The following is a 25,992-nucleotide window of genomic DNA, read 5'->3' as shown; positions in this document are numbered from 1 at the left end:
CTGCAGAGCAGTCTTGGACCGCACAAACAGACACCTTTCTGGTGACAGTAAGCCAGAAGAAAGGCTGTGGAGGACATTTAACATTCTCCAACGTGGAGAGTATCCTGTGGACTGAAAATCCAAGACCAGTCCAAGGTAAAAAACCACAGAGCCCATATAGAGTGGACACAGGGGCCTTGGACCTGCTGCTCTGCAGATCTGCTTTTGGTAGAGCACGCTAATTGCTGACACAGACAAAGACGTAATGCTCCAGCTGCTGCACTCATTAACAGCTCTGAATCTCTTTTTAATTAACCTTCCTGAGCCTCACAGTTATAGAGAAAAGCTTGGAAAACCTGACTGCTAATGGTTCAAGCACGAAAAGTTGAATGCAAAGGTTCAGAGGTGATTTTTATTTATTCTTTTAAAACTTCATCTTCCTTTTTTTTTTTTTTTTTTCTTTTTTCTTTTTTTAAGCCAGGAGTTTATTATCCCATCCAGAAAACCATCCAGCCCATCTCCACCCTCAGGAGGAAGCTGTTGTCCATCCACCACATCCCAGCCTTGATGAAAGCTTCCATCGCCCCGCAACGCTACTACCAGGTTGGTCTGACCAGCCCCGCAGCAGCGCCCGTGCCAGTCTCCGCTCGCTCCTGCCCAGCCCCAAGACCTCCTCTCTGACAGTAGCAAATGCGCTCACATGCCCAGGTTGGCCCTACAGATGCAAGATGTGGGAACTCACATCCACAGTGAACCATCCTAGAGAGAAACGCATCGCCTTCCCCTGCAGAGGCTCATCCAGAGAGTGGTTCTGGGTGAGGAACAGCCCTGGGAAGACCACCCCCAGCTCACGCAATTGCTGAGATCATGATCCAACCTCTCCCTGCCCAAAGCACTGGCACCGCCTCACCGCTGCTGTGCTACAAAGCGCAGGGGTGCCTTGGCTCCCAGCTGCCCCTTGGCCAACACTGGCCATGGGAAGCATCTCGGGGACCTCCTGGCTCCATGGATGGATGAATCATTCCCAACACCCCAGAACCAGCCATAGAAGAGGTGAAACCTCTTTTCCCCTTCCCCCTGCATTGGCAGGAGAGGACCATGCCATGGCCAGGGGACGAGACATCTGGGTATTTTTGTGTTGGTCTGAAGCTCAGACCACACAGCATCATGGCTGCTGGAGGCATCAGGAAGGAATTAACCAGAACTGGCTGATTCCCTCTTCAAAATGGCCCCTAAAAAGAGCTCCCATTGATCTCCCTGGCTGGGAACCAGGAATACACAGGAACCGAGAGGAGATCTGGCTCACTCTTCACAGGCTGGAGTAATTCTGGATCACTCCTTGCCCTGTGACGGTCAAACCCTTGATAACTTCCAACGCAGCCACCAAACCCTTTCACTGGAGGAAACTTTTCCTGAGCAATGTGAAAGGAGGAGGGATGCATGGGCCACCCCTCTTCTTGGGGATCACTTTCAAAGGCAGGGTCTCCCCACCACCAGCCGCCATACCAGGAGCAGGCACCACTCCGGGGCTGCAGAGCAAACACGTCCCAAAAGGGCGAGCGGGGCAAGGGAGCCCGGAGACAAGCCACAGCCTGTGTAACATCAGTGCAGCTCCACCAGCCCCACCAAGCAGCCAGGCAGCACATGCCTGCCAGATGCTTCACATTTTGGGAGGAGGGGAGGAGAGGTTCAGAGGTCAAGGTCACAAGCAATGCCTGACTCCATTCTTTGTGAAGGGGCCATGCAGGGGGAGAGGGAGCTGGGAGGAAATACCAGCCTGTGTGTGTAAAAAACCATCCAGGGTGGGATTCACGGTCAAGTTTGCACATGTTTGGCTCAGGAGAGGCAGGAAGCTGCAAGGCACGGGGGTCCCTCGGCTGAAATGAAGGGCTGGGGAGGAGACAGAGCAGCACAACGTGTCGGGACAGCCTGTGATGCTCCTTCCTGCATCGCTTTAATGCCTCCGAGAGAGCTGCAACCGCCTGGTTTAGGATCAGCCTCCAGCTATCGATGTTCCCCCTCTCCTCCTTCCCTTCTTTGTGGGAATGAAACGCTGCACTGGGAGTTGCAATTCCCACATCAACAAGGCTTGGAGCTCCCTTCATACCTCGGGACCTCCTGGAGTGTGTCAGCCCTGTCTCCCCCTCCCCTTCCCCTTGCCCGTTCAAGTATCAGTTGGCTCCTTGTACTTGAAAGGAGAAAGCTGCAGTCTCTGACGTAACCCCAGATACTTCTTTCCAAGGCTCAAGACCAAGTTAAACTAAACCAGACTGCACATATCAGACACAAAGGAACAGTTTTGGAAATGCCACTCACGCCTCCGCAGGAAAATGGCTACCAAGCACCGATCATCTCCAGGTGGCCCTTTCAATGGCCTGGATCTAGATGGACCTGCTTCGAGCAAGGGCTGCACTCTGTGATCTCCAGAAGTCTCTTCCAATGTGAATTATGCTATGACAATCTCCTACTCCTGGATGTGGGTGATACACCTCCTCTCCATCTCCTGCTGCTACATGTGATATTAAACAGACTTGCAGTATCTCCACAGCCATAAAACTTGATTTCTCACAAGCCCAGCTCTTCCAGAGAGCAACAAGCAACTACCCCAGTAACACCAGTACTGCTTCTGGGGCACAGTCACACCCTGCCCAAAATCATGATTGTCTTGTATATTTTAGACAGAAAAATATAAAATCCAAATCATTAAACCACAGGAATGAAAGATATGACTTCTAAGCACTGTCTTCTAAAGCAAGTGTGCCTGGGATGAACAGTGAGGCACAGCATTTTTGCTGCTTTAGTTTAATTTTGGGTCACTTGTACCCAATCAGCATCCATCAAATGGTACGAGACTCGTTGCTGAGCATGGGATCTCCTCCTATTTATGCATTTTCAAGCTAGAAAAAAACCCCACTGTGATCTGGTGTCCTACAAAGAATATGCCAAAGGAGATCTCCAGCTTAATTCCTCCTTTAAGACCAACAGCTGAGGCTGAATGTGGAAAAATATCTTTCCCCGTAGGAAAAACATCTCATCTGGATTTAAAGTCCTCCCAGCAACTGAAACTCTACCACAACCCAACCTTGCGGTAGGCCAGCAGGGAATTAATTAAATAATATATACAATCAACATATGGGTTGTTACAGCTAACATGGGAGGTTACAATTAAAACCAGCAGAGCTGTGGAAGAAAATTAACAGCACTTTTACTGCAGAAGGTATAGGATTCCCAAAAGTCCACTCATTTGGAGAGGAAAACCCTGAGCGAGGCATTATAAAATGAACCCATTAATAAGGATTCAGAAAACTGCCTACCCCTGGCAGGCACCTGATCTCCTCCTTAGAAAGAACCACCAAAAGAAGTTTTTGCTCAAAGCAAGCTTAGCAGCTTAAAAATTTAGCCTGCAAAGGGGGGAAAGAAACACTGTGGACCTCTGCCGCTAAAGCACGGTACGTGGTTTTGCAAGACCTGCCTAGTCCAAGCAGGATGACTTCTGCTTCCCATGAGCCACAGGCGCACAGGGAGATGGGCACCGCTTTGGTTCATCCTCAGCAAGCCAGGGTAAGAGGCTCTCCCCATGGGGGCAGGTCAGGGGTGGGCAGCCAGCCCAAGACCCCCCACCTTTTGTCCAGGTTCAAGCCACCCTGAGGGAGCAGGGGCAAGCGCTGGCCTGCCTGGCAATGGCAGCATCCGATTTACGGCCATCGAAGCTGACTTTTAGCCCTGAGGGATTTGATGCCAAGAGCTGGTGCAAACTGTATGGCAACTAGAAAGCACCTGGTCGTGAACTGCAGCTTGGGGACTTTTAAATACACACTCACCCTCGTGCATTTCCCATGGACAAGGAGGAAGGAGCACTTTCCTCCTCTGTACCAGCCCCGGGAACAGGTCTGAGGCAGCTGTGACCTGCCCCGGCTTTTGCCCCTGCAATGCATCTGTCCCCGCAATGGAGCACATCAGCGGGAAGGCTGGGGGTAATTTCCATGCCTATGAAGCATGGGAGAGCTCAGCACAGGACCTGTCATCTGCCCCAGGCTGAAGTCTTGCTCAAACACTCCTGTGTGAGGAACTCGGGCCCTTCTCTCCTCCCAGATGAGTACAAAACCTTGCAGTTATTGACATGAAACAGGAACAAATTGGGCAATTTTTCATTTAGGTTGTGGCAGGGAGCTCGGGGCTTCGTTGCCCAGGTTAGCTCTGAGGCTGCAAGGCAGAAACACTGTCTTTCTGAAATTAAAACAAACCTCTTCACGTGCTGCCGGGAATGAAGGTCCCTACACCAACTGCCCTGCCCTGGAAGAAAGCGAGGCCCCGCAATCAGCTGATTGCAGCCATCGAGTTCCTGCAAAATCTCTGGCAGCCACACCACAAAGCATCTCTGTGCCACGGTGCTGGCTGTGTTCAAACCTCTGTTAGAGAATCCGTAGGGAAAACATCAGAGAGGCACCGAGGAGCTGGCTGGATGCAGGCACAGGCAGGAGTTTCCAAGTGATGTAGGAGAGCGAGGCCACCTGGCCAAAAAGCTGTTCTTTAAGTCACTCAAACTCTACGTACAGAGCCTGCATCCAGTGTTTTTCTCTCTTTCTCCCTCTTTCTTTGCGGCTCACTTTAAACTCCGCACCCCGCGTCCTCTAGTCACTGGCCAGGGCGAGGAGGACCACGTGGCACGATGCAGACTAGGTCCTCTGTCTCCTCTCACTTCTCTCACCCAAATCTTCCAGTTTGCCACCCTCAAAGTTAAAACAATCAAAATGCTCCAGTAAGGGGGGGTGTGAGGGGAAGAGCACAGGAGTTGTTTAAAATCCGCTTACGCAAAGCTTGTTGCCAGAAAGCGAGATCCAACTTCAAAACCTCTCTGCATCGCTAATGACCTTCTAATAGCTCTCATTACAGAACATCTCACTCAGTCCTGGTATATCCCCGCCTGCCAAAACAAAGACCAGCATTTCCACAGGCAAAACCCAGCTGTTTAATTGAACCATCAAGGACTTCAGAAAAGTATTAATAATGCAACTCTGACAGACTAAAGGTTTCACTCCTGCGCGGCAGATGCCTTCGTTGGATGACAACTCGTTTAACCTGCCTCTTTAGTCAAGCATTTCCCACTCCCAGTGGAAGCTGCCATTGCAAATGTGGCTTAGAAACAAAGGCTCAGCAGCAGGAAAGCAGAAAAAGTCATAATAAAATGTACCTCTTTCACTCCGAAAATCCATACTTGACCTGTAACATGCACTCATACTCAATCTCGAGTATACACACACTTAGTTGTTAGAACAGAGGCATACAAGCGCCCCAAAACACATCAGGTCTGGGTCCCGCATGGTACTGTACACACAGAGAATATCCCTGTAAATTATCCTCGCCCCCCTTCCTTGCCCTGCGACTCTGTGGTCTTCATGCCTGGGGTTACTTTGAATATCTCTTCTGATTTACACCTTTCAGGGACGAGACGTGTCGTCCTCAGCTCTTGCACTGCAACATGGCATTTTTCCCCAGCCGGTGGGATCTGCTCCAAGCAAGCCCAGTGACTCCCGCTTTTCTCCGTTGCAATCCAGAGCGCTCTGCTGAAATTGTAATGGCATAAACACTGGCACTCACAGGGATAGGGAGAGAGGGAATGGAAAAGCATAAGACAGAGCAAGCTGGCAAAATAACAGCACTTCTTCAAAACATCATGTCTAGCAGGCTTAAAAAAAAAAAAAAAGAGAGAGAAAGTGAGGAGCTAATGGAACATAATCTGCTGCCTGGCTGCATTTTGTCTTGCAAAGAGATCTCAGCTCAGAGCCATTACAGAAGGAGTAAAAGCATGCATCTGTCTAGCATCACTCCCTGCTTTACAGATGGAAACCACGGGTAGAGAAACAGCCGCTAGCGCAGGGCCACGGCAAAGGAAGAGATCAGGGAGCCCCAGCGCTGCTCTGTGTCACAGCCACCCCATCCCACTGCTTCCTGGTTCTGTCCTGACTTCAAAGGCTACGGACACTTCATTTCCCCATCATAAAGTTAGTTACTGCACACACGTGCATGGAGCCCCTCCACCAGCGAGCTCTCGCACGGAGAGAGCGCTCGGTATCTGCTCAGTCCTTAGCTCGTCCTCAGCCATCTGTTCCCAGGTGCTCTCCAAGTTGGGGCACCAACTTGGAGCGTCTAGCAACCAGACCTTTCCCCACCCAAAAAAAAGGCAGGGATACTGGACTAGCTTCTCCCATCAAAACTATCCAGACAAGCTGGTGTGAAAGATCCTGGGCTTTTCTCTGCACTAAACCATCCTCCCCTGCTATGCTCTTCTGTTTTTCATTGCCAGCTCTAAACAGTTGGGGCTGGCTGCTGCAATAAACATCAGCTGCATCCTCCTCCACAGCTGCCTGCAGTTGAGCAGCAGGAGAGATTATCCCTGCATCTGTCATGGATGAGTTTGGGGCTCTGAAGTGCTTTAAGATGTCTCTGCAATATATTACCTACCTGCTTCTCCTATTTCTCCAAGTCCCGATGGAAATATTTTATGTTTTATCTAAATGTATCAACTTAGAATACATCCATCTTCTGCAAGTGGGGAAGCATATCTCTGCATAATGCTAGTTGTGAGGGTAGTCAGCTTTCAACAAATAAAAGTTAATTACCTTTCTGTAGGGTTTTTTTTTCCTTTAAGAAAATAGAAACTGCTATTTGAATGATTTTAAGAGAACAAAAAGAAAAAAAAATAATTTGACCTTCATTCACACTCTGGTGAAAGCAACAGCTAAATCTGTTTGACCTCTGCCCAACCCCTATAATTTCCCCACAGCAGGTTTAGGAGGGGATGAACTCTGCACACCTGCCATATGGAGCCATTAAACACAACAAGTAACACCAGGTGTTGCAGTAGCAGGTCCCATCCCCAGTGCTGGGTCCCCACCACCGAGCAGAGCTCTCAAGTGAACATAAATGCAGATTATGGGACTCCTTAGAGCGGGGAAAAAAAAGGCCATGCAAAGATTCACACCACCCTGGGAAAAAGCACCCACATTAACTTCCCAAAGTGGTGCCAGAAGCTGTGAGAGCTCTGCGAGCTACAGGAGGTTTGGCCTTGCATGAGATGCATTGCTGCCGCTCATCGCCAGTACCAAATCTGCTCATCCGCTCCTTGCTACCCTGTTCTGATGGCTCTTGGGGTAAGTTTTTGCCTATGGACAAGCGTTTCCATAAGAAAAGGAGCATATGCAGAAATGACACTGCCATCCCCAGCCTTGAATGCCTGCAGCCATTCTCCATTCCCTGGGTGCTCATGCTTGCAGCTGACTCCTCCAGCTCGTCTCCCTGGTGTAGCGAGATCGGCCGGGGAAATGTGTGAGGCACCTTACGCAAGCGGCTGCAGCAGTATTTCAAAGCTCACCCTTCGGGGCAGCTGGGGCCAGCGAAGGCTCAGCCCTCCGCAGCCTGGCACGAGCCCCCGATGCTCAACAAACTCCAGCAAATATGAGAAATCCCAGCCTAGGGGAGATGCCGGCATCTCCACCCTTGCCTTGATGCCCGGTTGTGATCAGACACTGAAGTACCCCTGTCCCATCCGCCTCGTCTCAGAGCAGAGAAAACCTGCTGGCAAAAAAAAAAAAAAAAAAAAAGGGGGGATGATTTAAAATAGCCAGACAGTTTGGTGAGGCATTTTGGATCAAAAAGAAGAAATTCTGACATTCTGCCCAAATGAAACAATTTGAATGAGAACTGTGGAAATGGACCATCATATTTCATTCAGAGGGAGCTCAGTATTAATCTTCATCACCCTGTGGAGCTGTATTAGTTCCTGGGATTAATGGACCCACTCTCCTCCCTACTGACCCTGCTCGGCTGGGATAGGGAGGGAGAAGCAGAGCAGGGCAAGGCAGCCCCTGGGGAGAGGCGATTTGATACCACCTGGGCTGTACCTTGACCTCCCCAAGCTGGGAGTGGTTTTACTGGGGTTGAACTGGCCTGCAGTGAAATATTCTGTTTTCTCAATGGAAAAGCTACATATTTTTCTAAGGGAAAAATTTATGTAGAAAAATCCCAGCATCTCAACTGCAGAAAGTGCATTTTTGTGTTGAAAACACACTGGAAAGACGTGGGGAAAAACATTTCCAGCTAGCTCTGATGTCTGGGGCTAGATTCCCTTCCCAACACATCTCCGTTTTCTGCCAATTTGTTTACTAATCAATCCCATCTTTCAAATAATGAACTAATTTACGAAGAACTTGACTGTGTCAAAAAAAAAAAAAAAAAGAGCAGCGATGCCCTTGCAGGCTGAGCTGCCATGGGGATGCCGTGCACGCTCCGATCAGCACAGGCATTGCTCAGATACAGCCCAGCTCAAGCATCTTTCCAATTTTCAGGTACGTCCCACATCCCAAAGGGCATCGTGCCTCTAGAAAACCCCAGCTGCCTCCCTCTGCCTGGGGAGCCGCAAAGCTGCACAGTCTGCACTAACACCTTCCCTTTCTTACAAAAAAAAGAAAAGGAGACAGAGCTTGGTAAACCTAAACAGAAAACCGTATGTGTCTAGAAAGGGGCAATCACTTTCTGCTCCTCATTGTGGATGCTGAGAGAGACCTGGAAAAGGAGCATCCAAGAATGAACCTGCTCCGGGAAGGACGATGCAATGTTAACAGAGGGGTTTAAGCTTCTGAGAAAGTCTTGTGCAAATTAATTACTTGGCAAGTCTTTAATGCGCTTGGTTATTCAATAAAGTTACAGCAGCTCAAGCGAGCTGGTGTGCAGCACCTGGTGAATGCTGGCACGATAGCTGGCGCTTTCCCTGAGCCCCAGTTCTGGGCATCATGGGAATTAGGCAGAAACTCCTCTTCTGCTCTAAAAAGAGGATTTATGAACCTGCTTCCTGTGGAAATAAGCTCAGAAATGTGTATCTGCGTCTTGATACTCAGGAAATAAATATTGGGTCCCTTGACAAACTCTCCAAATGTTTTGGACTGGCAACACTGAGAGAAAGATTTGACAACCTGCAAGCATGGAAAAGGACATTTGCATGAAGAGCGATTCTGGCGCAGCCGTCACCGCTCACACGATGTCCATGGCAATTCGGAACCAGCCAGAACAACTACTCCCCCACAGCGCTCCGCACAGCTTGGCTGAACGGCCTCGGAAACCCTCCCAAAACCCCGAGCAGCCCAGCCCCAGCTGAAACCTCATTAATTAACCACCCCATTACCCTCCTCTCCCAGGAGCGGACCCCGGTGGAAAGCCAGGAGGGGGGACTCCACAAGCAGCTCCCCATTTGCTTTCCCCAACCAGAAATCCTGCAGCAAGAATTCCCAATTGCAGCTCCCATGAGCTTTAGAGGAGGAACCGAGCCAGTGTTTAGGGCTCGCAACAAGGCGATGGCCTCAGCAGGCTGTGGCGGGGGACATCATTCAGCCCTGGCCACCAAGCAGTGGATGGAAGGGGAGGCAGAAAAGAGAGAGGGGCTTTGAAGATGATCAAAGGGCTGGAGAACCTGCCCTGTGAGGAAAGACTGAAGGAGTTAGGTCTATCCTCCCTGGAGAAGGCTCGAGGGGACCTCATGACAGTGTTCCAGTACTTAAAGGGCAGCTACAAAGCAGACGGAGGCTCTCTCTTCACAAGGAGTCAAATGGAGAAGACAAGGGGCATCAGGTACAAGTTGCACCAGGACAGGTTTCATCTTGATACAAATAAGAATTTTTTTACAGTGAGAACAATCAATCACTGGAAAAACCTCCCCAGGGATGTGGTGGGGTCCCCATCACTGGAGGTTTTCAAGATGCAATTGGACAGGGTGCTAGACAATCTCATCTAGGCTCCCTTACCCACAAAAGGTTGGACCAGATGATCCTTTGAGGTCCCTTCCAACCTGTGCTGTTCTACGATTCTCTGATTTGATGCGGGGGGGAGGTCAGGCTGCTGAGCACCCTGGTGTGGCAATGCACTGCAGCCACCCGAGGACGAGCAGCACTGGCCATGCTGCAACCACACCCGGCAGCATCCCGGGGGGACACCCGCAGAGGGCATTGGGGCTGCTGGGAGTGAGTGGGGATGGGGAAGCGTTGGAGGCAACCTTGCTCCCAGAGAGCCAACACATCTCCTTGGGTCTCCTCGCCCCCTCCCAGAAACGCTGTCCCCCAGCAGGCAACACGGCGGGGAGGAGGGGGAAAATAAATTAGGGAACAGAAATCCACCTCATAGCAGCAAATCCTGGCGCTCCTTTCCCCAGAGCCGCTGCAACCCACCTATGAAACCACTGCAGCAAATCCGATGAACCAAAGAGACTCACGGCTGCAGGGCAAGGGGCTGCTGCATCCCTCCATCCCTCTGCCTGCCTCCCATCTACCCAGCCAGCACCTGGCCGTGCGCCGGGGCACCCTTGTCCCCAGTGGCACCAGGATCAGCGCGATGTGACCTGAGGTGGCCTTTAACCCCGCAGGAATTACACTGCCAGGAGGGATGGGGGAGCTCGGCAAAGTTCCACGTGGGTAATTAGTGCTGCACTAATTGCCATCATTGTGGGACAGAGACGCACTGTCAAGGTTGACATGCCCTAAACAGAAGCTGATTTTTGTCACGGTGTTGCTCTCTTGAGTTCTTGGAGTGGGAAAGGCAGGGGAGGAGGGTGCTTAAGTCTTAGGGAGGTTTTTTTCTTAATTGATAGCCACAAGAAAGCAAAGCTTTTCAGCTGACTGCTCTGTCACAGGGGCTGCAGGTTGAATTAAGCCTTTGCACAATGAAGGGACTACAGGGACAAGGAGTCCCTTTGCCACCAGCTGGCAGTCAGGAAGCACTTCCCTCTGCCAACCTCACCGCCTGCCCCCAGCGAAGCAGAGCCCACAGCAGCACTGGCAGGACCAGGTCTCGCTGCGCTGCTACACCCCACGGTGCAGCTGGCAGAGCCAAGGATGCTCGGCCTCTCGCTGAGCTCTCCCATGCTCACTCTGCGACGTGAAGGAGGGGGACAGACTCAGCCTTGCCAACCTGGTTTGTTTAAAAATAGGGAGCAAAGCACAAAAAAGAAATAATGATCTTGTTATGCGATGGTAGGTCGGGCTGAACAGCCTTCCGCTCTCTTTTTAGCTGAAGGAAATGAGGTTTCTGCGCTCACATCTGTCCCCCGAAATACTGCCAGGGTCGACAGGCAAGAGCAGGGGGACACCCTTTCCCTGCCTGCCGGGGCAAGAACTGTAACACCAGCACAGACCCTCCCAGACGCCAGAGCATCCCCGTGGAGGAGGGCTCCTTCCTCGCGCCCTGCGGAGCCAAGCCCTGAGCCTGTACCCAGCTGGGGCCACGAGGACGGAGCCCCCAGCACCCAAGAGTCCCCACAAGCCACCTGATATCCACCACTTCTCCAAAGGGGCTCCTGAGCTTTCCTTCCCAAACAAGCCTCAAACAAAACCAAACCCCAGAGGAACGAATGATCCCACAAGCTGCAGTGATCGGGGGAGCGGGCTCCTCTCCTCGGAGGCTGAGCCATAACCATTCACAGCTACCGATAGTGTTACCACAGCCACCATCCCTTGCCCGCACAGGCTTAACACCAGCCCCACGGCCCCGCAATGACTACAAGGCTTGTGAGAGCGAAGATTAATGTTATGTATATATATAGCACATACTGAACATACACAAAGAGCTCTGGCTTCCTCGGCCGGGGGTGGAATAATGTTACGTCAGCCCCCGCGGCGCAGCCGGGACCTCAACCAGGAGCAGATGGCGGCTCCCCCTGCAAGAAATTAGGAGACTTTTGGGAGCCTGCCCCGATGCAAGGGGTGGGGACAGCCATCCCGAGCTGCTTCTCACACCAGACCCTGTGTCTGCCCCCTGGACCTCTCCACCTCGCTTGAAGGCAAACCTAAAACCAGACTGGCTTAGCTTGGGCTTGAGCGTCGGGAGCTGGAGCTGCTTGCTGGCTCCAGGCTTTGCCTGGGAAGAGCAGCGAGGCTTCTGTCAATATTTCAACAAGGGCAGGCACCGGTTTAGGCGTAACAGCGCACGGCCCAGTTCAAGCTGTTTATTTTTCTGTGGGCGCGATGCATGTATCATCTAGCTCAACTCCCTGGTAAGTTTATATGATCATAAACATGCAGCATGCAGGCTATCCATTACGCTTCTCCTCTAGAAAAATCTTCCCTTAAGAACAGCACTCATTCACCCTTGAAACCCTTTCCCAGCACACTAGAATTTAAATGTAATGATTTCCACCTATTACATGCAAAAAAATAGAGGTGCAAACAGCGCTAGCATCCCTGGCTGCAGGGCAGGCAGGAACACCTCGGTCCTTATTTGCTCTGCATGGTGGCACATGTGGGGACGTGGGCTGCTGAGCGCCGGAGCCAGCCCAGGGCAGGATCCAGACCTGCTGGCGCAGAGAGAGTGGGCACTTTTAAAAAAATCAACAGGGAGAGTTTTTAGGAAATGAGGCTCCGTATGACCCATTGCTCGCAGAAAGGTTTAAGATTTTATAACTTGGTCTAATCTGGAAGGATTTCTCGTGGGGATGCTGCCAAACTTCAAGTCTGCACTCCAGCTTACAGGAATACAAATACACACTGAAGACAGGGATCCTGGGAACTGCTGGACAGTTTTGGCTGAAATTTTTCAAATAATTCAGCATGAGACAGACTTATAACAGAAAGACTTTTCAATCCAAACAGCTCAAGTTCGGCAAAGTTAAACACCGCAGCAAAAAGCATCATCGCAGCAGCTGTCTGGATACAGCAGCCCTAGGAGCGGTACCAGCTCTGTTCACACACACCCCCCCCAGCGTCCCTGCACCGCAGTTATGGCTTTGCCGTAGGCATCGCGTGTCTCCCATCACCTTGGGAAGGTGGCGGCACTGGGTGCGATGGCAGCATTTGGTGAGGGCAGTGTGAAAACATCCAGCACATGCCACATCCCAAAATGCGGCATCATGTCCTGGGTCAGTGCCTTCTCCTCTGGACATGTCAGAGGAAACTGGGGCCACATCCAGGCTTGGGGTTCCCAAAGCACCCAAGCGAGTGGGCACCCAACTGCACTCAGTTCGGTGCAAGTGGGGATACAACCAAGCAACCAAAAGTTGTCAAGTGCAAGTGATGGCATTTGTGCCATGTGCATTTGTCCAAGGGAAAGCAGCAAGGGCTCCTGCCACTACCCACCTCCTCCCAGTTCACGGACAAAGGAACCGGAGGATTTTAGGGTGGAAAAGGGCTCTTTCATCCAGCAGATAATGGCTGGAAACTGATGTTCAGTAAACTCAAACTTCAGATGAGGGGGGTGTTTTTCAGCTGCGAGGGCAATCGCTCACTGCAGCCCGCCCGGGAACGGGCCAGCTTCGCCATCGCTCCAAGTTTTCATGCTACAACAACACATCTTTCACATCACGTAGGAAAATGGATGTGCTCCTTCAGGCCTGGTGCAGAAAACACTGCACCAAATTCTCCAGGTTTTGATTCTTCTTTTTGCAGGGGAGTGGAGCAGACCGACCCCTCGGCTGGCCATCTCGCCCCCCCGGGAGGCAGCGCAGCCCTGCGGCATCCCCACATCCATCCTTCCAGCGCCCTTCAAATGGACCCAAAGCACAACAACCCGGGCTGGCTGTCCCCTGCATCCTCTGGTGCAGAAAACCTCAGCTAAGAGGAGTGCACGAAGGACCTCTGAGATAAAAGCCGCATTGTAAAAACATACTGGCGGGCTCTGTCTGGGGGCTCTTGTAACTCCTGCAAGCCCTGAAGTTTTAATCCTTCGTTCTCTGCCTTCACAGGGACAAACAGCCACAGGGGAAGGCTGCACAGATTCTCTCTGTGATGGGGATAGAGGCAGTGACCCCTGTATTTATGCCACTTTAAATGCACAATTTAGGGTCTTGTGAGGGAAAAAAAAAACCCCAACATATAATTGCCTAATTGAGGACTCCATAGTAACGTGCGTGCACTGGAGGGTCAAATGGAGATGGCAGGAAGAGTCCAAATCTGGCATTTCTGGATTTTTAAGTGATTTGACTTGCAAACTGGTTAAGATTACCATCATCTTCTAAGCTTTATATACACATATGCACACACACAAATGTATCTATATCATATAAAACATATGCTACCGTACATACACAAACAGTACTAATGCATTGCAATTTATGTATGATTTTGCATATTTACATTAGGTTAAATATTTAGTTTACAAAGTCCACGTACATGTCTTCATTACAAGCACACAACAGCATAAGACACCAGATCTGAGGAGCCTTGCTGCACAACTTTCGGAGTACCAGACCTCCAGGAGGATAATTTACTGAAAGACTACTTTCACCAACCCTCGAGCAAGAAATACCATCTGCAGGAGCCAAGCATTGCATTTTCAGATGCCACTCATCCCTTAATTAAGCAGATTTTAATTGGGCGACTCTAAGCTTTAATTAATGGCAAATTGTTCATGCGCATTCATTCTGGGTCACGTTCCCAGACGGGATTTTTCTGGGTTGGTTTGGGGAGTTTTGTGTTTTGCAGGGCTGGGTCGCAATTATGGTTATTGCACTTTACGGGGAAAAAACAGCTCCCAGGAGCCCTGGAGCAACCGGGCTCCCACTACACCATGGAGTTTTCCCACTTTCCCCTCCCCCTTAACCTGAGCATCCCCCGAATGGCTGCCCTCCGGTGCGGTGAGCTCAGCAAAGCCCTGGAGACACCAGTGTCGTGCCCACAGGTGCCAGCACATCTGGGGACATGGAGGGGGGATGCTCAGCGGCAGCTGGGGCTCATGCAACCCCACAGCACCCCAAACTCAGAGAAACACTGCCAGTGCCACTTTCCCAACCATTCCCCCGCCAGCACAGACCCACAGCACTGCGAGGGGTCTCACTCAGGAATCATTACAGCTCAAACCATCAAAAATAGCTGCAAGTTGAGTAATTCAGCCTTGGGAAAGAGGCACTTGGGGCTTTGCCTACCCTGCACAACATGTCGTGCACGCCAGCTTACACAGAGCTCCACAGCAGCAGTGATCATGGGGAGATCAGCTCCCACCCGCTGCCTTACAATGCTCCCCTAAAAATCACCCCTACCACCATTTCCAGGCTGGCTTGCTGCTCCAGGTAACCTGCGGATTAGGGCTCAAGGGACAGATTCAATTCAGTGCAAACGCTGTTTGCTTAAAGGGCGTGGGTGTGCTTCAAGGGAGCTGTGCTCATGGGGGACAGGACACCAGGCATCCCCATTCCCAGCACGCTGGGGTCAATTCCCACCCATTTCTGGCACCCTTAGTGCTCCTGAGATCATCAGCGAGCATCCTTTTGGTAACAGCTACAAACACAACAAATGGTGACAGCCCAGTTTCCCTCCCAGATGGATTCACCTCCTGCTTTTACAACCCAAAGCCCCAGCTGGGGCTTATGAACTTATAAACTGGCCTCTCCCAAGCATGAGCCACGTGAACCGCTCTCCCAACCAGACACAGGAGAGGGGATGATGCCAACCCCATGACAGGGATGCTGCAGAAATACCAACTGCCTGCTACCCCAACCCAAGCAGAGGCCCAGGAGGCATCAACAAATCACCTAATCTCGACTGAGCTGGAGTGAGAGAAGAAGAAGAAATGGATCCTAATTTCCTAATGGATCCATCTAAGAAATGGCTCCTAATTTCCTTCCAACCCTAAGGTGCTACAAATGCTGCACGCTGTGCTCTCTCCTCTGCTGCTGCACGGAGCGGAGGGAACGTGCAACCTCAACACGGTCCCACCAGCTTTGAACACCAACTCCCGGCTCAAGTCATTAGCTGTTCTCTGGCACTCGCTCCCAGCTTCAATTATTCCCCACTTGACTCGGGCTCGGCGTGCGAAGCACCCGGCTGGCCGCAGGAGTGCCACAGGTCACTGCTCCAGCTTGCAAAACCAAGCCCAGCTCCAAGGTCAGGAAGGCCAGCCAAGCTCTGCAGCCAGCTGCTCCTCACTCCCCATCCCTCTCCTTGAGGACATTTATTGCAGCTGTGCTACACAGGCCTTCCTCAGAACAGAACTGTACCATCAGTAGGGACTGGCTGAAAAACAAGAGCCTCAACCCCAAAGAACTGTCTTGTTTTATGCCAAAGCCTGAGAAACCCACGCATTTGGAGGGCCATGCCCCATTCACTGGCAGGATCTACAATAAAACCTGAAAACCTGCCTGAGCTCTTGACCTTTACCAGCCTGGGCAGCAGTGATCAAAGGGTAAAGCCACACACCTGGATGATGCTCAGTCAAATCCTCCTCAGGGCTGCCCCATGACCCAAAGGAAATAAAAACATACAATGAGCGTGAAGCTTCCTCATGCTGCTACAGCCAACTCGCACTTCCAGCTCTTCCCTTCCCTGCTGTGCCCAGGGAAACACTGGGCTGCAGACACCCCTCTCTGCCCTCTCCCTTCCTCCCCACACAGCCCGATACCCTCACTGGAGTTACCACCTCCCAGGTTCCTCAGTTCAACCCCAATTCCCCTGCACCTTATCTCCACTTGGATTTTGCTCCAGTTCCAGCCCCTGGAATGCAATTCCCAGCTCAGTTTCCCAGGCTGTGAACTGCATCGCTCCAGCCTTGTTTCTGAGCCAAGGTTCAAGTGGAGTTAAGCTCTACTGAGATAAATCAGTGGTTTCCCTCTCAGAACCACATTCCCATCGATGTGGCTGTATTGAAGCCTCTGGCACTCTCTAACCTCATCCAAACATGCATGTTTTTAGGCAGGGGTTTGTGCAGTGGCCAGGAGCATGGGGTCACTGCCTCTGACTGGGACCCGTACATGTTAGCACAATGCAAATGCAGCAACAAATGTCTTAGAAACAGTCAGTGCTTCCTTCAAAATAAACATCCTTTTTTATAGTCACTTAATAAAGTATTCGCCATCATGCTCTGCACAGCCCATCGCTTCCCAGTGAAAAGTCCCAGCCCCATGCCCCAAACTTTGGAAACAGCTTGCCTGGAGTTTTCATGAGGCAAACCAGTCCCGCGACCCATTTTATAGGGTGAGAGGCCTGGACCCCGCTGTGTCCATCCCAGGTGGGAGCCGGTCAGGGGCTCCTGCCATGGGGAGGGACAGGACTTAGCGTTCCCAAAAGTTCCGTGAAAAGTTTCAGGACAGTGATTCGGTGATGAGCTGCAGAGGGGAAAGATGAGGGGCTTGGAGACATGCGGCAGTGCCCCAGGTACAAGAGCTCCAGCTGTGGCACAGGCAAGCCCATTATGTTATATTATACATCAGAGGAGCCATGCACAAATCCTGGCAAGTCCAGCTGCTCTGCTCCTGCAGGGAGAAGGACACCGTGCCCTGCTCCAGCGGTGGCCCTGCCACCGAGACCCTTATGCCACACTGAGACCCCCACAAAGAGAGACCTCCCCTGCCAGCCCCCCAACACCGCCCAGCCGGTCCCACGGGGGATGCCATTTGCAGTGATGGGGGGCCCTGGGGAGGCCTTTCTGCCCCCAAAGCAAGCGTGGCTGCCCCGCGGCCGGATGCCGGGGCTCCAGGGGACACCCCACACCGCCCCCCGTCCCGACCCCGCCAACCGCCGCCGCATCCCCGCAGAGCCCCGGCTGCTGGAGGGGGCCGGAGCCGCTCCGAGCCGCGCTCCCCGCTCCGGCGGGCACCCGGCCGTGCCCGGGGCCGCAGCCCTGGGCTAACAGTGCATCCTAGCGGGGACCGCCGCGCCGAGCATCCCGGCCCGGGGGCCGCGGGGGGCAGCGGGCTGCACGGCCGCGGGACGCCGCGATGCCCCAGCCGACCGCATGCGGGGACGGGGGCGGGGGGGGGGGGGGGGGGGGGGGGCGAAGTGTGAGAACCCCCCAGCTCCGCGGGGTCGCTCCCAGCCTCCCCCCCACCCCCACCCCCCGGTGCAGGGGTGCCGTCCCGCTGCCGCGGTGCGCTCCTACCTGCGTGCAGCCCGGAGCCCGGCTCGGGGGGCTCCAGCCCCGCCGGGCACAGGGGCAGGGCGCAGAGCAGCGCCAGCGCCAGCGCCCCGCAGCGCATCGTGCGCCCGGCCCCGGCCCCGCCGCATCCCGGCCCGGCCCCGCCGCCGCCGCCGGGGCAGGCACGGCCCCGCCGCCCCCGCCCCCGGCCCGCTCCGCCCCGGCCCGCCCGGCGCTGCGGGGACCCCCGCACCCTGCGGGGGGGGGGGGCACCCCCTTCCCTCCGCCCCCTTCCCCACACGCACCTCTGCAAGGGTTAACACAGCCTCCGGCAGGCCCAGTGTTGCAGGGGTTAATGCCCCCCTCAGCCCCCCCCCCCAAAAGCTGACGCGCTTCCAACGCCCCCCGGGACTGCAGGGCTTGGAGGGAGGAACCTCGCCCCCCCACCCCCTGTGCAGAGCTGCAGGGTAACACACAGACACAGACACACACACGGACACAGACACACAGACACACAGACACACACACACACACGCTTGTACCGCACGCGGGTGCTGCAGGGGTTAATGACCCCCCACCATGTGCTGGTTCGGCCTCCATAGGTAAAGGAGACACACCACACCCCCCAAATAAAAGTTGCTGCAAGTGTTTTTCAGGGTGCTTTACTCCCAAAGCTGTCTCCCAGCCTGCTGCCTTCCCCAGTGGGGTACCTGACCCTGCTCCCACAGGGTGATGGGAACATAGCAGCCTCCTGCCCTGGCATTTTAGGGTGAGTGAAGGACCCCAACTCTCCTGTGAGAGCTGTACTGGTCGTCTGCATTTAACCCCACTTTCTTTACCCAGAGTCTGGGCCAGTTCACCCCCTTCTTGGCATTACATGGGTTAAATCTCACCTCACTCAGGCCCTGCTCAGCCCTCACACCACTGCGGGCTCCTCCCGAGGCACAAGGCACCAGCGATGCCACCCAACTGCTCCTTAGCACCAGCCACAACAGCATGACAGTGGAAGGTATTTGCAGGCAGATACCCCAAAAGTGAGTTTCCCCAGTCACCACCCCAGACAGCCCCATGTCTGCACAGCACCCTGCACGAGTGCTGCCCCACGGCAGACCCTGCTCTGTGCTACACGTTAAGCTCTCTGGTATCACCAGTGGCACAGACCCTGCCGCTGTGGCCACACCGCTGCCCAGGACTGCTCTGCCCTGTGTGACAAACCCCTGGACACTCACAGAAGCCCTTTGGGGGTTTTGTCTCAGGCCCACAGAGCAGGCAGGCTCACTCCCAGTCTGTGATAGCATTTTCTCTGCAGCAATCATAGAATCATAGAATCATAGAATCATTGAGGTTGGAAAAGACCTCTAAGATCATCAAGTCCAACCGTCGACCCAACACCACCATGTCCACTAAACCATGTCCCTAAGTGCCTCATCTACACGTCTTTTAAATACCCCCAGGGATGGGGACTCCACCACTTCCCTGGGCAGCCTGTTCCAATGTTTAACCGCTCTTTCAGTAAAGACATTTTTCCTCATGTCCAATCTAAACCTCCCCTGGCGCAACTTGAGGCCGTTTCCTCTCGTCCTATCGCTTGTTACTTGGGAGAAGAGACCGACCCCCACCTCGCTACAACCTCCTTTCAGGGAGTTGTAGAGAGCGATGAGGTCTCCCCTCAGCCTCCTTTTCTCCAGGCTAAACAACCCCAGTTCCCTCAGCCGCTCCTCATCAGACTTGTTCTCCAGACCCCTCACCAGCCTCGTTGCCCTTCTCTGGACACGCTCCAGCACCTCGACGTCCTTCTGGTAGTGAGGGGCCCAAAACTGAACACAGTATTCGAGGTGCGGCCTCACCAGGGCCGAGTACAGGGGCACGATCACTTCCCTAATCACCCGGAGACCCAAAAATATGGGAACCTTCAGCAAGGGGCAGCCAGACCTGCCTGCCTCTGGGTGGATGTCCCTTGCCAGGAGGTGCTCAAGCGCCCCGGGGTGTCACCTGGCTGTCATTTTGCTCAGACAAACACCGCACCGGCAGTGGGTAAGCTCCTCGCTTTAGGTCCCGATTACTGCTTGCTCCTGGGGAGACGTGAGCCCAGCTGGGTGCAAAAGGTGCTGCGCTCACCCCTCTCTGCCTGTTTCAAGGCCCTTCCCCTGCCATGCGCCGACTCAGCTTGTCAAGGAAACGAAGGTCAGAGACACTCAAGGAGTCATTTGCTTTGCCATGTAGAGGACTTTATTTGTCAAGAACATGTGACACGGGTTCGGCTTTCCTTTCTCAGGTGTTGCTGAATCCCACTGATTTCCACGGCCGTGACCTTCTGCCCCAGCAGCACACCTCCCGTCGCATCTCTTGGCTCTGTCCTACAGCCAGTCTCTGCTGTGGCACGTGCAACTACCTGGCAGTGCAGAGACTCTGCCCTCCGCTCCTTTCACATGCCACCATCCCACTGCAGGAGGAGTTTTTTTAGGTGGATCACTTGCAGAACCAGGTCTTTTAAACGCTCTCCGCTCCATGAGGAGGGAAAAAAATCTTGTGAAAGGCATGCATTTATTCTGCCACAGTCCTGTCGGCTCGGCTCAGCATCATCTTTTTAAACACGCTATGATTTTGCTGAATCCAGTAACAAAACCACATCCACTCCCCTCCTCTGCCTCCTGCGAGAAAATGGGGTTTTACACCCCTGTGGGTATTTCAGACTTTTGTGCAGGAGTAGCTGGACAAGGATCATGCCTCCTCCTCCTCCTCCTCCTCCTCCTTCTCCTCTGTTTGTGCTGTGCTGGGCAGAGAAAAGGCTGCCAGAAACAGAGAAGTAATAAAAACAGACACAGACAAAGCCAGTGCTGGGATATTCTGTTTCAGAGCAATGACAGAAAGTGGAGATGAGGATAAAATGAATAAACTATGGTTATTGATACTGTTTTCTTTGAATTAACACAGCTCTGCTCCATCAGCATGTCCCAGGCTTCCTCTGCGGGTGAAGGGGCTCTATTCTGGTGTTTCCATCAGTTCGTTCGGGAGTTGGTTTGCTCAGACCTCCCTTCTCAAACAGCCTCAGCAGCTCCTTCACGCTGACTCACCCGCCTCAGGACTTCATCCCCACAAATATTTGCACAGCCTTATCAGAGCCACCCTTCTCCATCACTGTGCAGAGCTCCTTACAGCTACCGCCATAAATCAGTCCCCGACCTTTCATCATTTTTGTTATTGCTCCTTTGCTTTGAATTCCCTCCAATGAACCAACGCATCCGCTAGTGAGATGCCAAATTCTCAGTGTCACCTCACTGAGAGCCTGTGGATATAAAACAATCACGCACACATCAGTGATTTAAAACACCGAGACATGAAGGAGGCAGAGTAACCTGCAGGAGCTCAGGAGACCTTGTCCTCGCTTCTGCACTCACTTGCTGGGTGACCCTGGACAATTTCGTTCCCTTGAGGTGTCTCAGTTTCCCTTTTTTATCAAATGAAGATGCAAACCCAGCCTCTTTTGCAAAATATTTTGGAATGTGCTGAGGGACGGTGTTGGGTTGAGGCTCGTTATTATGATCAGGCACTTTCTGAAAATGGTGCTTTCCACAGCCCTGAAAATATCAGATCTACCAAAGGCTGATCAAGAGGGATGAATTCCACTGGGACGAGTAATTCATCACCTTGGAGGGTATGCAGGAGTCTACGAGCACCGTCTGCAAATGTGGCTGGAACAGGGAATCAGCCAGATGACGGTGGGTTTTCATGCGCCGGGGAATATAAAAGGCCAAATTACCTGCACGGCTCAGACTCAGGTGTATTCAGTGTCTCACCCCGAGTTTTCTGCATCCTGAGACAAATATTTCAGGGAATGACCCTCAAAGAGTGGGAAGGGGAGATGAATCAGCCCTTTTCCATTTTTCATTTCCCTAGAAAGTAGAAAAAGCCTGAAAATGCTACCCCCTAATGGTAAAACGTGGCGTGGGGGTGCTGTCCTCGGAAATACTGATCCGAAGCCCAGATTTTATCCGTAGGGCTGGGAGTGGAGATACAGGGAGCAGAAACGTAACGGTCTCTGCTAGCAAGATGTGCCCCCGTGGGGAAGAAATCTCATGCAAATCCACTCACAGCAGCTTCGCATGAACCATTACACCGGTCATGAGAACCAGGAGGTGCTGGGGACGAGGTACAAAAATAGAGCCATTTTGTGGAGTTCAGCTGAACTCAAAAGCAAAGCAAAGCCGAGTGTTTCAGCTCCCGTGTCTTGGACGTGGGAGATGCTTCGAGTCCGGCGGCAGGGATCCCTCCTGCTCCAGCTCCTTCGCTGAACTCAAAAGCAAAGCAAAGCCGAGTGTTTCAGCTCCCGTGTCTTGGACGTGGGAGATGCTTCGAGTCCGGCGGCAGGGATCCCTCCTGCTCCAGCTCCTTCGCTCCAGGACTCAGGCAGTCCCTGGAGAAGCTGTTGGGTGCATTGCTGCCTTGGTCTCATGGACCAGAAGAATACAGCTGAAATAAGGGGAAAAAGAGAGGAAAGAAAGGAAAGGAAGGAAAGGAAGGAAAGGAAGGAAGGAAGGAAGAAAGGAAGGAAGGAAGGAAGAGAGGAAGGAAGGAAGGAAGGAAGGAAGGAAGGAAGGAAGGAAGGAAGGAAGGAAGGAAGGAAGGAAGGAAAAAGAAAGAAAAAGAAAGAAAAAGAAAGAAAGAAAGAAAGAGAGAGAGAGAGAGAGAGAGAGAGAGGAAGAGAGGAAGGAAGGAAGGAAGGAAGGAAGGAAGGAAGGAAGGAAGGAAGGAAGGAAGGAAGGAAGGAAGAAAAAAGAAAGAAAGAGAGAAAGAGAGAAAGAGAAAGAAAGAAAGAGAGAAAGAGAGAAAGAAAGAGAAAAAGAAAGAGAAAGAGAAAGAGGAAGGAAGGAAGGAAGGAAGGAAGGAAGGAAGGAAGGAAGGAAGGAAGGAAGGAAGGAAGGAAAAAGAAAGAAAAGAAAGGAAGAAAGGAAGAAAGGAAGAAAGGAAGAGAAAGAAAGAAAGAAAGAAAGAAAGAAAGAAAGAAAGAAAGAAAGAAAGAAAGAAAGAAAGAAAGAGAAAGAAAGAAAAAGAAGAAAGAGAAAGAAAGAGAGAAAGAGGAAGGAAGGAAGGAAGGAAGGAAGGAAGGAAGGAAGGAAGGAAGGAAGGAAGGAAGGAAGGAAGGAAGGAAGGAAGGAAGGAAGGAAGGAAGGAAGGGGAAAGAAGAAAGAAGAAAGAAAAAAAAGGCAGAAAGCCCCCAAAAGGCTTTTAGGATTTGAAAACCCATATGGGATTGTAAGCTGGTTTTGGAGCTGCTCTGTGACACACATCTGGAGGGAAGAGGTTGCTCATCTGGCCCTCCAGGCAGATTCCAGCTCCCCAGATGGTTGCGGTGGAGCGAATGTCACGGGGGTCTCTGCTGAAGTTGGGATGCACACTGATTCGCAAATCTTGCACTGCTTTTCAAACCTTCCCTTGTGTGCTGCTCAGACACATTCAGAAATCTCCATTCCTCCTGTTTGGGATATTTTAAAAAATTAATAAAAATCCTACTCTTCTCCCCTATGCACCACTGTTGTCCCACCCAAGAAACCTAAACCCTGCACAGACTGCAAGCCAAGAGATGTTATTCTGCTAATAATTTGCTGTGTGACCTCAAGCAAAACCATTTTCTTCACATGCTACAGCCTGAACCGGTGATCAGGAGGGAAAAGACCTTTTCCTTGCAGGGACGGCATTTCACACGATGCCTGAATCTCGGGTGGGACCTTGGGTGGTCTCATCACAGAAAAGATTCAACAAGAGAGAAGAAGAGTTGAATACTAAAATAGGCCTTGTGCTCTGAACAGTACTGAAAAATGCAAAAATGCGATGGTCCTCCCTTCAGCGGTGCTCTCCAGCTGCTAATAATTTTTCTCAAGTTTTTGGAGAGTCCTTGGCATTGTCAGAAGCGTCACAACAACACGCCCTGATGAAGGAGATGCACGCAGCGGAATTTTCCCCCCTGGTAGGGAATGAAGGTGGTTCTCCAAAGAATTTAAAAGTTCCTTCCTCGTGTACCAACAGACCTTGGGTTTTTCTTCTGCTCAGGGCAAGCCTTGGGAGTAGGAACTTCAAGGTACACTAAGCAAGTAGTATTATTATTATTTTTTTTTTTCTACAAGTGCTACAGCACACCCTGGACACGGGGCAGACTCCTGACACCAATCCAACCCCACACGCTACCAATTTCCATGCCCATGCCTACCTGAGGTAGCACCAAGGAGACTTGCTTGCACAGTGGGTCTAAGGTTTAATAAAGGTTAATTCTAAAGGGAGCCGCATGCCCAACATTTTTGCACATCAAGAAGAGAAATAGCCTTCTGTTAAAAACCTCAAGGAATTCAATCACTGCTAGGGGTTTTTTGTGACCCTCAACTTAAATTATGCGATTTTGCTGCCTGTTGGACTCCAGGAACTGTAATCTCCATACTGGATCCATACTGCAAAGGCAAATTTGCAAACAGCTCCCTACTCAGACCGAGCATCTGTGAAGCCTGTACGGAAACACACACAGACGTGGCCAATTTCTTACAGCATTCCAATTCGGGCTAAACTAAATCCGGTTTCACACCGGATCTCACGGGCTATCGCTCAATGCGGTGGCCAAGCCAAGCTGCCTCCTGCCGGCTCTCTCCTGGCCAGCCCGCCGGCTGGGAGGCTGCTCTCAGGATGGCGGTCTCCCGGTCACTAGGCACACTGCACACACCATCTTTGAATTTGTAAGTTTTTTTGCTAAGTTTTTATTTTAATTCAAGGACTTTGCTTCATACAAAATGTAATTGTAGAAACAACTGCAGAATTCAAAGTTTGGCTGATAAATATTACTCAGGCAGCAAACTAGGCAATCACAGAACCTTTTTTTTTCTTTTTTTCCCCCTTTTTTTTTTGGCTAAAGTTCCGCTTGTGTTGCATGGTTGGAACTTTTATAATTTTTAACACTGTTTTTTTAAATATAAAGTTTTGCAACAAACCCCCAATTTATATCAAATATAATTAAAAATTAACAACTGATGAATACATTGTATCAAAAAAGTACGAAGATAAACATTTTCCATGCACATACTTTTTATATATATGTATATATGTATATATTTTACATGCAAACATTACTTATTCAAAGTACAGCCACTACGAGACTGGTTCTGGATGCAGAAAACTGATCGGTGCAATTCAAGTTTGGCAACTCACTATGAGGATTCTTGGAAATATCATGTATGCATTGAAGAGACAGCAGAGAGGCTGTAAAAAAAGGTAGGAAAAGGGTTATGAACAATTGTGGTCAGGCTTGTCTGTCTGTCACTGTCATCGACCGCTACGAGGTGAGTGGAGGATTAGACAACTTGAGATTCTTCTTCGTGTTCTGCCTAAGAATTGGAGTGACCCAAGGCCACTGTTTGGCTGTGCGCTTCCAGACGGCGTGTTAGTGTGGGGCTGCGGGTTTGGGGATCTAAAACGGTAGAGGAAGGGGAAAGGCAAAATTATGCAGTACAGAAAGACATCTCTTTTGCTTTCCAGTGCGGGTACAATGTTTGCATGCACTGTCAGAGAGATTGCTTTTTCCCCTCTCCTTTACTTCCTGCAGTAAAATAGTAACGTTTTCTTTAAAATTTCAAATAAAATGTTTGTGCCTTCATATAAGGAAAATGTATAAAACATTTGGTCACAATCATGCTGAAGCCTGAAACAGGAAAATCCAGCAGATAAAGCTACAGAATGGATGAAGGTCTTTCTGACTCTTGGTGGTTTGGATGTGTTTCCGAACGTGTCATCTTGTTGCATAGCCCTCCATTTGCAAATTACAGCCGTTACCCATCGCGGACCTCTGGCCACTGCACTTCCTTTATTCAAAGTGCACATAAATACAGAGACAGAGATAGAGACAGGAGTTATCCTTTAGCAGAATCCAGGGATGAGATTGGCCAGAGATTATTATTTAGTAACGGAACAAAAAAACCACAGAAGGAAACGAAAACAGGTTGAATTTCCTCAACAGAAGAGCTACAGGAGATGTGAAGAACCACCCTACAGCAGACTGCTCCCCGCCTGAGGCTGAAAGACTTTTGCTGAGAGCACGAGAGACCTCCTGAGCGTTTTGGTAGCATCCGATACCCTCCAACCACCCCAGCGACAAAACGAATCACCAGGGTCCAGCGGGATCTGTACCCGTCCTAAGCAATCACCTAGAGAAGTTTC

At 51.4% G+C, this 25,992-nt stretch overlaps 1 protein-coding gene across 1 annotated transcript in view; it reads right to left on the bottom strand.

Annotated features, from left to right (window-relative positions):
• The window catches only part of LOC143168841 (uncharacterized), a 100,700-nt gene extending 82,780 nt beyond the window's left edge, over positions 1-17,920 (bottom strand). The window contains exon 1 of the mRNA XM_076355773.1: positions 17,824-17,920. Within this exon, the coding sequence (XP_076211888.1) occupies positions 17,824-17,920 (97 nt within the window). The remainder of the gene's footprint in view (positions 1-17,823) is intronic.
• Between the last annotated feature and the right edge of the window lie 8,072 nt (positions 17,921-25,992).

The sequence above is a fragment of the Aptenodytes patagonicus genome, chromosome 18 (genome assembly GCF_965638725.1).
Source record: "Aptenodytes patagonicus chromosome 18, bAptPat1.pri.cur, whole genome shotgun sequence".
In the NCBI taxonomy this organism is placed as follows: Eukaryota; Metazoa; Chordata; class Aves; order Sphenisciformes; family Spheniscidae; genus Aptenodytes; species Aptenodytes patagonicus.
The sequence above is the reverse complement of the archived record's forward strand: the minus strand, read 5'-3'. Positions and strand labels throughout refer to the sequence as shown.